Source organism: Epargyreus clarus, unplaced genomic scaffold (assembly GCF_041222505.1).
Source record: "Epargyreus clarus isolate Ecla_fem2 unplaced genomic scaffold, WU_Ecla_fem_2.2 ptg000025l, whole genome shotgun sequence".
Classification (NCBI taxonomy): Eukaryota; Metazoa; Arthropoda; class Insecta; order Lepidoptera; family Hesperiidae; genus Epargyreus; species Epargyreus clarus.
This window is the reverse complement of record NW_027332232.1, coordinates 1,063,424-1,078,636: the sequence shown is the minus strand read 5'-3', so window position 1 is coordinate 1,078,636 and position 15,213 is coordinate 1,063,424. Positions and strand designations below refer to the sequence as shown.

Below are 15,213 nucleotides of genomic sequence, written 5' to 3'. Positions count from 1 at the left end.
GGATGACATCTTGACTTTTGCAGTTTGCTGTACCGTCTTACTAATTTCCGATCAGGCCACGTATCCTGACGCGAGTTTAACATTTTTTATCCATCACAAAAAGTGCACAGCGCCGCTAAAGAAGTTTTTACTTCAAAAATATTTATTTTAAAGTGACAATAATTAAAAATGTTTGTCAATATTAAATATAACGTGACAAATTTGAAACATTAATTAAAAAGCTTTGTCAATCATATTTTACAAGCTTTTTTCATTTTTAAGTTAATTATAATTATTACAATATGGACCAAATCTTGAAAATACATTTTTATCCTACTTAACCGTTTGTGTTGCATTTTCGTTAATAACTTCAATAGAAATGCATTCGTATAAAATTATTGAGGTATTTTGTGTATTTTCGATAATAATAACTTCAGTAAAAATTAATTTAATACATATTATTGAGGTATTTTGTTGATGGACATAATAATTGAAAAAAGATCATTCGATAAAGAACATACTTGTTTTAATATAAATAATCATATTTACATATCTAACCAGCCATTAGACATATAAATCGATTATTTCATAAAAAAACATTATTTTCAACCATTTCAAATATCCCTAAACATAGATTATAAATACGTGATACTAAAATACATTCTTCTTAAATTCACTACAGATTATTAAATATTGCAGCCTTTGACAGATTAAACGTCAAACGTCAAAATAAACGTCAAACGTCAGATTAAACGTCATACACGAGTTGGAGCCGGTTGTCAACGTTATCTTCGTAGGGGTAGGGTTTCAGGTCGTTTGACAGGAAGGCCCAGGGTTCAGGAAGGTCCTCCAAAAACGGCATCTTGGACTTTTGGACGTCTGTGTTCATGTCATGTAGATTTTGGGACCACAGCTGAAAAATAATGTTATTTAATTAATATTAGACTGACAACTAAAGAAGACAGGGGGAAGTTAGAAAAATGGTTAAAATGAGGGGGTATATTTTATACCAGCGTATATTTTATACCTACCTAAAAACAGCAGCGCTTAACACTGCTGTTATTAGGTAGAAATAAGTGTGGGTGGCGGTGATGCCGCTGGAGTCGAACCACAAGGGAAAAACAAAAAGCTTATTTGCTGACCTTCTGGTGCGCTAGAACGAATATTCTAAAAGTGGGCGATACATAAGTAAATTTGAGAACTTTTAGAACCTTCTTTTTCGTGAGGAAACTCATCATGGGTTCATTCCAGCTTGGCGGCAGCAGAGAGGATATATCAAGCTTCTACCGGCTAAAACACCACGGTGTTTTTTATATTTAGCCTTACGATTACCTAGACGTGCCTGATGGAAAGTAGTCAACGTTGCCTATAAACAATTACAACACGAGAGTAGTCGTCAATGTATTGGCAGCTTTGAAAAAGAGCTCTTTTTGCACCTTTTTTAAAGGGCCCCATGTGCGCGCTCCGGGAAACAGGAGGACGTGTTCTGTATGCTTTATCGGGACCCCGGGTACGCTATTAGCAGAACCTTTAGAACCAATCATCATCATCAACCTATTATTGCCCTACTGCTGGGCACGTGTCTCTCAGAATGAGAAGGATTAGGCCATAGTCCACCGCGCTGGACAAGTATTGGTAGACTTCACATAACTTTGACATTTTTTTAATAAATTATAAAGTATACAGGTTTCCTCACGATGTTTTCCTCCAACGTTTTAGCAAGTGATAATTAATTTGTAAAACGCATATAAATTCGAAACATCAGAGGGGCATGCCTGGGATTTGAAGCTCGGACCCTTCAATCGAGAGGCCGAGTCCCTAACCACTAGGTTATCACTGCCTTAGAACCAATACACACCTTGAATCCATCTTGACCGCGTTTCTTCCTTAAGTAGTTGAAGCAGCAAGATCTAAAATGCCGGGTGCCGCAAGCTGAAGCACACTCACTCCCGCATGAATCACAGGACAGGCTAGCAGCCCATAACGTGCTACCTGATGACATTCAAATAAACATTTTTTACAATATAGGAGCAGCAGACGAGCATGCAGTCCACCTGATGGTAAGTGGCTACTGCCTGTGACATCTGTAATCAACCCCAGATAGGATAGATATTCTTACCTGCGATGCGCCGGTACCCCTGAGGACTAAGCTGGAACGCCTCGGAAAAGTATGTCTCCCTTATCACACTTCAAACCAGAACACAGCAGCATTTAACACTGCTGTTATTAGGCAGACATAGGTAAAGCAGTGCCGCCGTCGAATCACAAAGGATGTAACACATAGAATATGTTATAAAAATATTATTATTTTTTAATATATTCCTTATCAAACTAAACTAAAAACTCTTAACTTAAATACAATAAATTAACTTTACTTTAGACAGATACATTCATCTATTTCTACAAACTCACTCATTATAAATTTAATCTCATGCCAACATTCATGCATCTAACATTTAGAAATTTCGTATTGGAAGCGACGTCGTGCGCGGACGAATCAAATATTTACCATCTATATTTATAAAAAGGCCTTGTTTTGACTTACCTATTGAATGGTATGGCTCATTTATCATCGCAGAGCATAAACTTTTGAAATTTTAGCTATAGATTACTTTTATGACGTAGACACTTCAGAGATTTCATCAGTTTAATTTTTTCAAGCGTCACTTTTCTAAATTACTCCTTATAACGTCGGCTAACTGCTAATTATGGACGAAATAGACCGATAAAACTTTTTTCGAATATTTTTTTGGTGTAAAAACAATGTAAAGTTGCAAGTGCATTTACTAAAAATCTATTATTTTGACATAACAAACTGACACTTCAATTTTATTATTTTTATACATGTAAACGCCATATCGTCCGTGTCTTACGTCGCTTCTATGTGCCTTATCTAACCCCATATTAAAAAACGCTTTCTACACTCACAGCTCCTAGGATACTGTGTCGTGGGTGCGATGGACACACAAACACGAATACACAAACACCCAGGATAGAAATATAACTTCATCGTTTAGCTGTCTGGCCGTGGATAGAACCCGGAACCCTCTGCGCATCAAGTTTTATTATAATACACCTGATGGTAAGTGACTACTGTCGCCCAAAGATGTAATCAACCCCACATAGGATAGGATAAGATATTCCTACCTGAGGTCGACCACAGATGCGCTGCTTCCTCTGAGGACTAAGCTGGACCGCATCGGAAAAGTATGTCTCCCTTACCACACTTCAAACCAGAACACAACAGCGCTTAACACTGCTGTTATAAGGCAAAAATAGTTGCGGTGGTGCCGCCGGAGTCGAACCACTAAGAGTTCTACCACCTTCAAAATGCTAACCGTTCCATCACACAGATCATCAAAAATAATAACTACACAAAAAGTTAGTCTACTGTAAGGTGATTTACAAGAAAATATCTAACATCAATTCAGACGTTCATAACATTCCTACAATGCTAAGATACCTGCATCGAAGTCACTTGATGGGGATCCTTCTTTCTTTATTCGTCTAGTGTCCCCATGCGACCAAGTCGCTAGTAGAAAATAATTTATATATAAATATTAAGACATATAACCTAATTTTATACTATTTTTCTAATATAGGAGTAGCAGACGGGCAGTCCACCTAATGGTAAGCTGCCGTATACAACCCTAGATAGGATTAGATATGCCTGAGGTCGGCCACAGATGCCCCGCTACCCCTGAGGACTAAGCTGGAACGCCTCGGAAAAGCTTGTCTCCCTTACCACACCCTTCAAACCATAATACAGCGGCGATGCACACTACTGTTATTAGACAGGAATAGGTGTGGCGGTGGTGCCACCGGAGTCGAACCATAGAGTATTCTACCACCTTCTTATTATTATTCTTAAGTCAATACATTTTTAAATTCTACTACCTTCTTAATATTATTATTAAGTCAAGTTTAAAAGTGTATGATGAAAAGTATTGGTGCTAAAACTCTACCTTGTGCAACTCCAAAATTTGTATGAAATTTTAATTATAAAAAATTAAAGATTGGCAATAATTTATGACATAATTATATTTAACTTTTGTCACATCTTTGCGACAGACTTGTCGCAATTTGTCACTCTTGTGTGACATGTGATGTCATTATATTTATTTCAATAAAAATATGAAAAAAAAAAACTTTGTCATCATTATATTTAAATAAAATAAAGTATATTTACGTGAAACTAAATGTAAAAAATTTTTTAAAAGTAAATCGTTTTTCGACTAAAAATATGTCCTTTAATATTATTATTCAACTACTTGCAATAATTTATCGAGATATTTATAAATAAGGCACTAATAATAAAAAATTCAAAGATATTTTGGATATCAAAAAATTAGTGTAATTTAACTAAATTCTACAAAATTCTATAATTTATGTAAAGTTCTAATTAAATATGTTATAATCTTATATATTTTTTACAATATATTACCTATTATATAAAAAATATGTAACAACGTTTTTCAAAAAAATATTAATATCAAAATCAACTTACCAATGAACATCAAAGAGACAATTGCTGTAATTTTGAACATTTTACTGTTTTTTCCCTTAGAAGATGGTCGGTGAACAGCTGATAGTAAAGTGAAGGGTTGGTAGCATCATCCCCTTTTATATACCGCGAAGTTTACCAACGTAGGCGATACGCGAGTGAAATATTTATTTAACGGTATTCATTTACATCTCATAGGAAAATATGTGTTCAGAAAAGAGGTTCATTTCTATTAGATTTTGAATTGGCGGTATCGTTTTATTGAAAGTATTGGATCTCACGTTTTTAAGTATGTATCCCACCTGATGGTAAGCTACTAGAATAGACTAGAATCCTACCTGAGGTCGGCTACAGATGCGTTACTACCACTGAGGACTAAGCTGGAATGCCTTGGAAAAGTATGTTCCCACACCCTCAAACCAGAACACCGCAGCGCTTAACGCTGCTGTTATGAGGCAGAAATAGGTGTTTTTTTTCAAGAACATTTTTTCATATATATATTTAATCTCACGATCTCAAGTAGGTATATCTAAGCCTATCTGGGGCTGATAACAGATGTCCATACGGCAGTAGCTTCCCATCAGGTGGAGCATGCTCGTCTGCTACTCCTATATTATAAAAAAAAAGCTTTTTCGTATTCTTCTCACAAAACTCTTTTATTTAATACCCATATCCGTTGCATAAAAAATAATTGCTCCCCCATCTTGGGTCGTCGCCATATTGGATTTAGAGTGACGTCACTAAGCTAATACATTTTCATACAAACCAAACGTGTTTTCAGCTCAATAGGTTGTGGTTAAATTGCTCCCCCATCTTGGGACGTCGCCATATTGGATTTAGAGTGACGTCACTAAGCTAATACATTACGAACTAACAAGGTAAATCAAATAAATATAGAAGTACTAGCTGACCCGGCAAACGTTGTGTTGTCATATAAATAAAAAAATGTTAACGGTGAACAACCCTTATCACTTAGGGGTATGATAAATAGATAGTAGCCGATTCTCAGACCTACTGAATATGCATATGAAATTTGGTGAAAATCGGCAAAGCCGTTTCGGAGGAGTACGGTAACTAACACTATGACACGTGAATTTTATATATAAGATTATGAATAATTATAGTTTAAAAACTAAAAAACACCTAAAATCGTACAAGGAAAATCGTTAATCCTGACCTGACGATCTTAATGAGGTGAATGGGATATTTTTTAAATCGTGTATTGTCATCGGTTCTTGATAATTGTTCAAAATTTTAAATTAATCAGACCGTTCAAAGTAAAAATCGAGTTCAAAGATTCCGTTACATACATACATAGTTACAACCCAAGCTAATAAAAGCGTGTTAAAAATACAATTTTAGTAGACAGAACCTCGCGTCTAAAGCTAGTTAATAAATATAATACATTTTTATCTATTTAAGTAACTTGAACTCATCGAAGTTTTAAACTTTATCGATAAAAATGTAAAACAAAACATGATATGATTTTTAATAAAAGACAGAGTATACATTTGTAGAGGCTTTCTTTAAACAATTAAAATAACTTCATTATAATAAAATTAAAATAACTTCATTAAAATATGTTTTATTATTCTTACTTGTATTTATTATTATTGTTAGATAATTGTATCAGGCGTTACTTTGCGGAAATCCATGCTATTAAGTTAAGATTAAAACTACATCACAACAATCCGCTACAAATATGTATGATGGTATATATTTTAAACCATGCAGTATGTACCACCCTCCCTCCACCAGGCATAGCTATTACAGCCTGCAGGATAACATGAAATTTTAAAGTGAAAGGAATTTGTAAAATTAATGTTTATTTTTAATGACAATTTAAGCTTTAATTTTTTGTTATATAATATAGGAGTAGCAGACGAGCATGCAGTCCACCTGATGGTAAAGCTACTGCCGCCCATGAAGATCTGTAATCAACCCCAAATAGGATTAGATATTCCTACCTGAGCTCGGCCACAGCGCCGCTACCCCTGAGGACTAAGCTGGAACGCCTCGGAAAATTATGTCTCCCTTACCACACCCTTCAAACCAGAACACAGCAGCGCTTAACATTGCTGTTATTAGGTAGAAATAGGTGTGGCGGTGGTGCCGCCGGAGTCGGACCACAAAGGGTTCTACCACCTTTAAAGTATAATAAGTTTTAAGTATTTGTTGTTATAGTGGCCACCGTTATACATCTTAAGTAAAAATATCAAGTGTCTATCTATTACAGTTCAGGAGATAGAGCCCTGTGACAGACGGACAGACAGCGGAGTCTTAGTAATAAGGTTCCGTTTTAATACCGAACCCTAAAATAACTAAAACCCATCCTTTTATAGTTAATCAAACTAAAAAGTAATAATTATTGCAATCTACTAACTTTTCCATAAACTTTCTGACACATGACACGAAAATCTTATATATAAAATTTTCGTGTCACAATGTTAGTTACCGTACTCCTCCGAAACGGCTTTACCGATTTTCACCAAATTTCAAATATGCATATTCAGTAGGTCTGAGAATCGGCTACTATCTATTTTTCATACCCCTTAGTGATAAGGGTTGTTCTACATTAACTTTTTTTTTTTTAATTTTTGAACAAAATTTTGTGACTTTAAAAATACATACAACCCTAAATTTTTACCCTTTTATCATCAACCCCTATTTTTTAATAGCCATTTCAGTCATTTCATCATTTTTCATACCATTTGATGTTAGATTTTTTTTTATATGGCAACACAAAGTTTGCCGGGTCAGCTAGTAAACTATAATATAATTAATTCTGATGATCCTAATTGACCTTAAATGATGATGTCATAAATGGGATTTGTTCACCTTAAATGATGATGTCGTAAATGGGATTCGAACCCGGACACATATAACGTTTTTCTATTGAGCCTAATGGCTCGAAGTATTGTGAACAAACAAACAGTGTGAAATACATTAAGTGTAAGTAAATAAAATATATCTCCTTGAGATACTCTCATAAGAGCATAGAATAGGGTTGCTTGTGTGTTCAGAATAGGGTTGTCAACATTTTATAATATAGGAGTAGCAGACGAGCATACAGTCCTGATGGTAAGTTACTGCCGGACATTTGTAATCAATCCCGTATAAGAGTTCTACCTAGGTTCGGTCACAGATGCGCCGCTACCTGAAGCCTAAGCTGGAACGCCTCGGTACGTCTCTTACCACACTTCAAAACAGAACACAGCAGCTCTTAACACTTTTGTTATAACAGATAGGTGTGGCGGTGCCAAAGTCGAAGTACAAGGGGTTCTACCACCTTCAAGGACCTATTTGGACCAAAAGTTTTCTATCTTTCTTCTTTTTAATTCTAGCAGGGTAGCAGACGAGCATGCTGTCCACCTGGTAAGTGGAGATTGCCGCCCATGAACATACATACAATTTTCATAGAGTTTACGACAAAATTGGCGAACTTTCAAACAATCTTCCAACCCCTATTTAACCCTCTTAGGAGTGGAATATTAAGAATCCATGCCTATTGCCCAAATTTCAAAATTATAGCTCCCGTAGAAGGGGTCGCGAGTTCGATTAATAGAATAATCGATTTTTTTTAGTTAAAACCATCGATTTTTTAATCGATCTCCAGTAAAGAATCCATTCAGTGAATCGATCTTTCATCCTATAAAATCGAATTTCGATTTTTTCGAAATGGATTGAACATTAACAGATGTGAATAAACATTTTTTGCTGACGGCTACGTATTACCGTGAAGTTTTTTTCGCTAGCTTCGCCCCTGAAAAGATAGAAGATCGATTTTAAGAGAATCGATTCTTTAGGCCTCGATTTTTTTGTGTGAATTTTTTTATCAAACTACGATTCGAATAGATTCAAGAATCGATATTTTTCGGAAAGAATCGCCATCCCTATTCCGTAGCTTACGCTCTGCGATGATAAATCAGTGACAATGATATATTAAAACTAAAGATATGTTAATAATGATAATGATAGCCTTTATTAACAATCTTATTTCTTACATTTGATGTTTTCATATTATTATTATTATTATTATTATTTTTTACATTTAATTTATTTTATGCATTTATAGGTAATTAATTCAATTTTTTTTTAGACACCAGTTTCTTGATTGTCTTGCTTTCCAGCATAGGCCTCCCCGAGAGTTTTCCACAGAGATCTATCTCTTGCTTTTCTCATCCAAGTCGTTCCTGCCATCTTTTTAATATCATCTTCCCATCTTTGATATTGTCTACCTTTTCTTCTCTTTTTATATCTAGGACACCATTCCGTCACTTCTTTAGCCCATTTTACAGTATGACCTATAAAGATATGTTACTTACCCACTAAACAATACGAAAAGTGAGCGAACCGCGGGCGCATTACTACATAGTCAAATCTTATATATAAAATTCTCGTGATACAACGTTAGTTACTGTACTCCTCCGAAACGGCTTTACCGATTTTCACCAAATTTTATATGCATATTTAGTAAGTCTGAGAATCGGAATAGTAGGTTTGAGAATCGGCTACTATCTATTTTTCATACCCCTAAGTGGTAAGGGTTGTTCACCCTTAACATTTTTTTTATTTATGTGGCAACACAACGTTTACCGGGTCAGCTAGTATTCTATAAGGGACAGAGCTATGGGAACAATATAATAAAAAAAACATCTAGTGTATAACAATGTCAAAATGTCGTTTCAAGTTTCATTCATACGTAAATATCGACGTAAATTTTGCGTCTCTGTCACCTTACTTGTGGAAGGAATATGTCTCTTTCTTGTCAATTACGTAATCATGGCGGAACAAACTAAAAATAATCAAAATATAATAATTTTTCCTCATTTACTTGTGATATGTGATTCCATGAAACTTGTGTATTTTTTTGCATAAATTGTATTTTTTTTTTCATAATATGAGAGTAACAGATGAGCATGCAGTCCGCCTGATGGTAAGTGGCTACTGCCGCCCATGAACATCTATAATCAACCCCAGATAGGATTGGATATTCCTACCTGAAGTCAGCCACAGATGCCCTGCTACCCCTGAGGACTAAGGTGGTACGCCTCGGAAAAGTATGTCTCCCACACCCTTCAAACCGGAATGCAGCAGCGCTTAACACTGCTGTTATGAGGCAGAACTAGGTGTGGCGGTGGTGCCGCCGGAGTCGAACCACAAAGGGTTCTACCACCTTCAAAAATTATTATTTTAATTTTGAAATTTGTTAAATAGGGGTTGAAAGATTATTTGAAAGTCCACTAATATTGTCGTAAACTCTATGAAAATTGTATGTATGTCCATGGGCGGCAGTCTCCTCTTACCATCAGGTGGACTGCATGCTCGTCTGCTACCCTTTAAAAATAAAAAAGAACCACCTTCCAATATATATGTATATATATGGAAATTTACGCAATATGTATATTTACGCATTGCACGTGATTGCATTTAAGGCTTAGAAGACTAAAATAACGTAATTACCAAGCCGCGCGAGAGCGACTGGAGTCGATAAACACCAATTTGTGTATTTTGTATATTTCAAACATATATAAGTATAGATATCTCACCGCCTTGTAATTGAAGGAAGCCATTAAATCGCTATGTGTGAGTATGTGTTACGTCTCCGACTCATGGTGTATTTTACGACAATGCCGACAAATGCAGTAATGTGGTGTAAAAACACGAAATCGAAGAAAAAGTGCGGAGAATAATCGTTTCATTCGTAAATGCTCTAAAAACTACATTTTTTAATATTTTTTCAAACACGAAAATAGACAATGACATTGATGTTTTGACAATGATTTAAGTTTTGCCCACTAGTAACCTATTTATGAGTGTATTACACCAATCAGCGGCACGTGACCTTTCGCCTTAGGTACATAGTAGATTTCGTTGATGTTTTCTTAGAAACCGAATGAAAAAGCGTAACAATAACAGATAAAGCAGTTTTAGGGAAGATGCGCGTATATGTAGACTTACTTCGAAACGAATAAAAACATATCAATTTAAAATGTGTTTAAGATATATATTGTATTTATCGGTTTTGAGTGGTTTATTTGCGCAAAGTTATGTCAACTTGGAAGCTGGTCTTGGTGAGTTATATTTTTAATATTGGAGTAGCAGACGAGCGTGCATGCACGTGGTAAGTGGCATTTTTTTTATAATATAGGAGTAGCAGACGAGCATGCAGTCCACCTGATGGTAAGCTACTGCCGTATAGACATCTGTTATCAACCCCAGATAGGATTAGATATTCCTACTTGTGGTCGGCCACACGCCGCTACCCCTGAGGACTAAGCTGGAACGCCTCGGAAAAGTATGTCTCCCTTACCACACCCTTCACAACGGAACACAGCAGCCTGTTATTAGGTAGAAATAGGTGTGGCGGTGGTGCAGCCGGAGTCGAACCACAAAGGGTTCTACCACCTTCAAAAACAACTGCCCATGAACTTCGTAATCTTCCCCATACAAGCCTGAGGTGGGTCATGCGCCGCTACCCCTGAGGACTAAGCTGGAATGCCTCGCACGTCCTTACCACACTTCAAACCAGAACACAGCAGCGCTTAACTGCTGTTATTAGACAGAAAAAGTTTTTTTATTAGAAAGAAAAGGCTTTAAATTAGTGATTGTTATAAAAATCAAACTGCTTAAAAATATAGCCCACGTCACTCCCACAATTTAGACGAATCCAACGACATGTCATAAAAAATCAAGTTGATTGGTCGGTACGGTACATGAAAGAATAAAACATAAATTCGATTTCTCAGGTAATATAGAAAGGTTTTTTAGTGATAATTATTTAGGCTTTTCTTCGTGACAAATATTACATAGCAGGATATTCTAATATTTGTAACACGAAAAAGGGACTAGGGTGCTTTAAACAGTCCTTGTAGTTCCGGGACCAGAATAGGGCTACGGTATCCCCTGCCTGTCGTAAGAGGCGACTAAAAGGCGCTTCCGGGGTTGCGGACGGCTAGAGTGGGAGCTCGAACCGTCCAGCCAGCGACCCCGGGATACACGACGGTATGTGTGGTCGTATACCGTTGTAATCGTAGTCGTAATAAAAAAAATGTTAAGGGGGAACAACCCTTATCACTTAGGGGTATGAAAAATAGATAATAGCCGATTCTCAGACCTACTGAATATGCATATAAAATTTGGTGAAAATCATTAAAGCCGTTTCGAGGAGTACGGTAACTAACATTATAACACGAGAATTATATATAAGATTATATTTTTTAATACGATTGCCAAGTAAATCTATTTATTTAAAACATAATCGATTTTAAATATTGATATGAGCTCATGAAATGTTGTTAAGAAAGCTAATTACGAAATAATTTAAGACAAAAGATCCCTTAAGTAGGGATTGAATAAATTAACTGACTTGGTATTACATGGATCTCACAACTTTTTTTTTATAATAAAGGAGTAGCAGACGAGCATGCAGTCCACTTGATGGTAAGTGACTACTGCCACCGATGGACACCTGTAATCAACCCCAGATAGGATTAGATATTCCTACCTGAGGTTGGCCAAGATGCTCTGCTACCCTTGAGGACTAAACTGGAATGCCTCGGAAAAGTATGTCTCCCTTACCACACCCTTCAAAACGGAACACAGCAGTGTTTAACACTGCTGTGTTCCGTTTTAGGTGTCCGTAAATAGGTGTGGCGGTGGTGCCGCCGGAGTAGAACCACAAAGGGTTCTACCACCTTCAAACTTTTTACGGTAGAGGAATTAATTTGCAAGACTTTTTTTAGAAGTTATGTTTATGTTGACATTTCGTTTTACATAACCATTTGATACCACTAGAGACTGACTCAGAACGTTTTAATAAGTTGCTGGGGAAAAAATATCTGCAACGCGATAAAAAATAATTATACGGTTTTACCCCTTTTTACAATTTTACCCAAACTCACGTTATGCAGATCTATTCACGATGTTTTCCGACACCGTTTAGGCAAGTGATAATTTATTTCGAATATGAACAAAACAAAGTGATAGCCTAGTGGTTAAGAAACTCGGCCTCTTGATCGAGGGGTCCGAGGTTCAAATTCCAGGCACGCTCTGATTTTTCAAAGTATGTGCGTGTTAGAAATTAATTATAACTTCCTTAAAACTGTGAAGGAAAACATCGTGAGAAAACCTGCATACATGAGAACTCATAATTTTTTTTTCAAAGTTATGTGAAGTCTACCAATTCGCACTTGTCCAGCACGGTGGACTATGACCTAATTCTTCTCATTCTAAGAGACCCGTGCCCAGCAGTGGGACAGTAATAGGTTGATGATGTATGTATAAGGAAAAACAGCGGTCTTAACTTAACGAATAGGCTATTGCCAGCCAGCCCGATGCTTACTTATAATAAAAATAAAACATTGACATCATAAAGATAAATATATTATAAACAACCGAATGATAACTTTTATGTGATAACTTGATTGCGAGGGCGACGTGAGTCCGCGCCAAACTTCTAGTCCGCTTTGAAGTTATTACGTGCAGGTGTAGTCAGCGTGCCATAGCGGTCAAAGACAACCACAAGCATATACTCCGTAGCAACAGAAAGGGCACACTAACGCAGCTATGTCCCGGTGAGGGTGAGAGCGGGTAGCAGAAGGTACCGGGGGGTCCCGCGCTGTCGTCGTCCCGCTAAGGGCTCATACACAAAACTGCGATGCGACGCGATGCGAATTCGCAACGCAGAAAATTGCGACACGAATCGCTGCGATGCGATATCGTGCGGCATAGCGTCTCCCAGGGTGACCAACAACAACAACTGTGATGAAACATCGCAGGAATGCGCGATGCGAATCAATTCGCAAGTTCTTGCGATGCGTTGAGGGAGCTCGCAATTTTTTACGATGCGACGACGCATCGCAGTTTTGTGTAAAACTCTAATACCTATAATTTGCTATTACAACGCGACTAGTTTGCATATTCAGATTAAACAGTCGGGTTTTCTTATAAAAATCACTATTGTATGGCCGCTCAGAGAATGCATTCCTGACAGGTAGGGTCCGAATGAACTATGACATATTTATTTATTTATTTTATTGATCTAATTAGAACGGCCGAGGCCACTTACACTAACTAGACAGATCTAACATAGAGACATCTCACAGAACTCCAAGCATACAGACATGATCAGCTTCCAATCATCAGCAAGCACATCACAGTTCGGATAATGATCCATGAGCGCGTTCAATGTCGCAAGTGTGCGCGGAACAGGTGATTTAGCGCGCGACACAGTGCGGGAAGGCGGAACCACAAATAACTTGTGCTTTCGGCTTCGTTGATAATTGTCTGGGACAAATATGAACTATGTATAATAACGGTGGTACCCTTTGTGGTTCGACTCCAAGATACCACTGCCACACCTTTTTTTTATCGAGGGGGAAACCTTCAAAAGGTACCCGGTGCCGTGGGAGCGACGCAGGGTTATGTGGGATTCTTACCACCGCCACACCTATTTCTGTTATAACAGCAGTGTTAAGCTGCTGTGTTCCCGTCCACGAGTCCAGTTGGTGTGGATGGAACTTCATCCTTCGGCGAGTGGTACGATGAAGAAATGGTGACGTAGGCACCAGGTCAAATAGTTCCTCGGATCACTTACCATTGTAACGCAGTTTATATCAATTACTATTTTGATTTTGCAGTGATAGCCTTTTTTTGTTGACCACGTGCGCCGCTACCCCTGAGGACTAAGCTGGAATGCCTCACACGTTCTTACCACACTTCAAACCAGAACACAGCAGCGCCTAACACTGCTGTTATGAGGCAGAAGTATGTGTGGCGGTGGTGCCGCCGGAGTCGAACCACAAAGGGTTCTACCACCTTCACTATTACTACTTTGATTTCAGGGGATACGTGTGTGTTTGATGAAGATCGTAATACTCTTGGAACATGCAAACTAAGAACAGAGTGTTATTACGCACAAACCCTAGTAGAGACGAAAAAACCACCACCAGTATGTATATTTTGTACTAAAAATTATAGGTATTACTAGTTTTTGCCCGCGGCTTCGCCCGCGTTTAAAAGAAAATAATATAACATACTAACATACATAAAACATAAAATTCGTACCTTCATTGGAAGGACAGTGTCGCCATCTGGCGAAAATTGGTCGTACCAACTCTGACACCTTCGTGGACACATAGACAAAAACTTTGCTAAAGATCATCACTTGATCAAATGCATAGTTTACGATTCAATCTTTACTAATATCGATTAAAATATCGAAATATCATTCTTTTTGGTCCAAAAGATCGATTCTCCGATTAATCGATCTTAGATCGCCATTCCTAATTCCCGTGGGATTTCCAGGATAAAACTATCCTATCTCCTTTTTCCGGTCTCAGACTATCTTTGTACAAAATTTCATTAAAATCGGTTCAGTGGTTAAGGCGTGAAGAAGAGACAACCAGACAGACAGACAGACAGAGTTACTTTCGGATTTATAATATTAGTAAGGATTAGGGTTCCGTACCCCAAAGGTAAAAACGGAACCCTATTACGCTGACTGTCCGTCTGTCACAGGGCTCTATCTCTGGAACCGTAAAAGATAGACACTCGATTTTTTTAAAGAGGATGCATAACGTTGGCCGCTATAACAACAAATACTAAAAATAAAAAAGTTGAATACAAAAGGGTCCTCATACAAACGACTATTCTATATTTTTCCAACTAACTCTTGAACCGTTATAGGAAGACAATTCAAATTTTCACAATGTGTTTACTTTAATGGC

The 15,213-nt window shown here is 37.2% G+C and overlaps 2 protein-coding genes across 3 annotated transcripts in view; both read right to left on the bottom strand.

Annotated features, from left to right (window-relative positions):
• LOC140752767 (uncharacterized) overlaps positions 1-15,213 on the bottom strand; it is a 222,898-nt gene that overhangs the window by 173,802 nt on the left and 33,883 nt on the right. The gene's annotated exons all lie outside the window — the stretch shown is intronic.
• On the bottom strand, positions 294-4,556 carry Trissin (trissin). Of its 2 annotated transcripts, XM_073087216.1 has the most exons (4): positions 4,487-4,551; positions 3,443-3,511; positions 1,838-1,971; positions 294-892 (listed from the first exon to the last, which is right to left on the bottom strand). In XM_073087216.1, exons 1-4 carry the CDS (start codon positions 4,524-4,526, stop codon positions 728-730), a joined length of 408 nt encoding a protein of 135 aa, XP_072943317.1. In that variant the 5' UTR covers positions 4,527-4,551; the 3' UTR covers positions 294-727. The 2 variants fall into 2 exon arrangements, with proteins under 2 accessions (XP_072943317.1, XP_072943318.1); XM_073087217.1 differs by lacking the exon at positions 3,443-3,511 and having other exon boundaries at positions 4,487-4,556.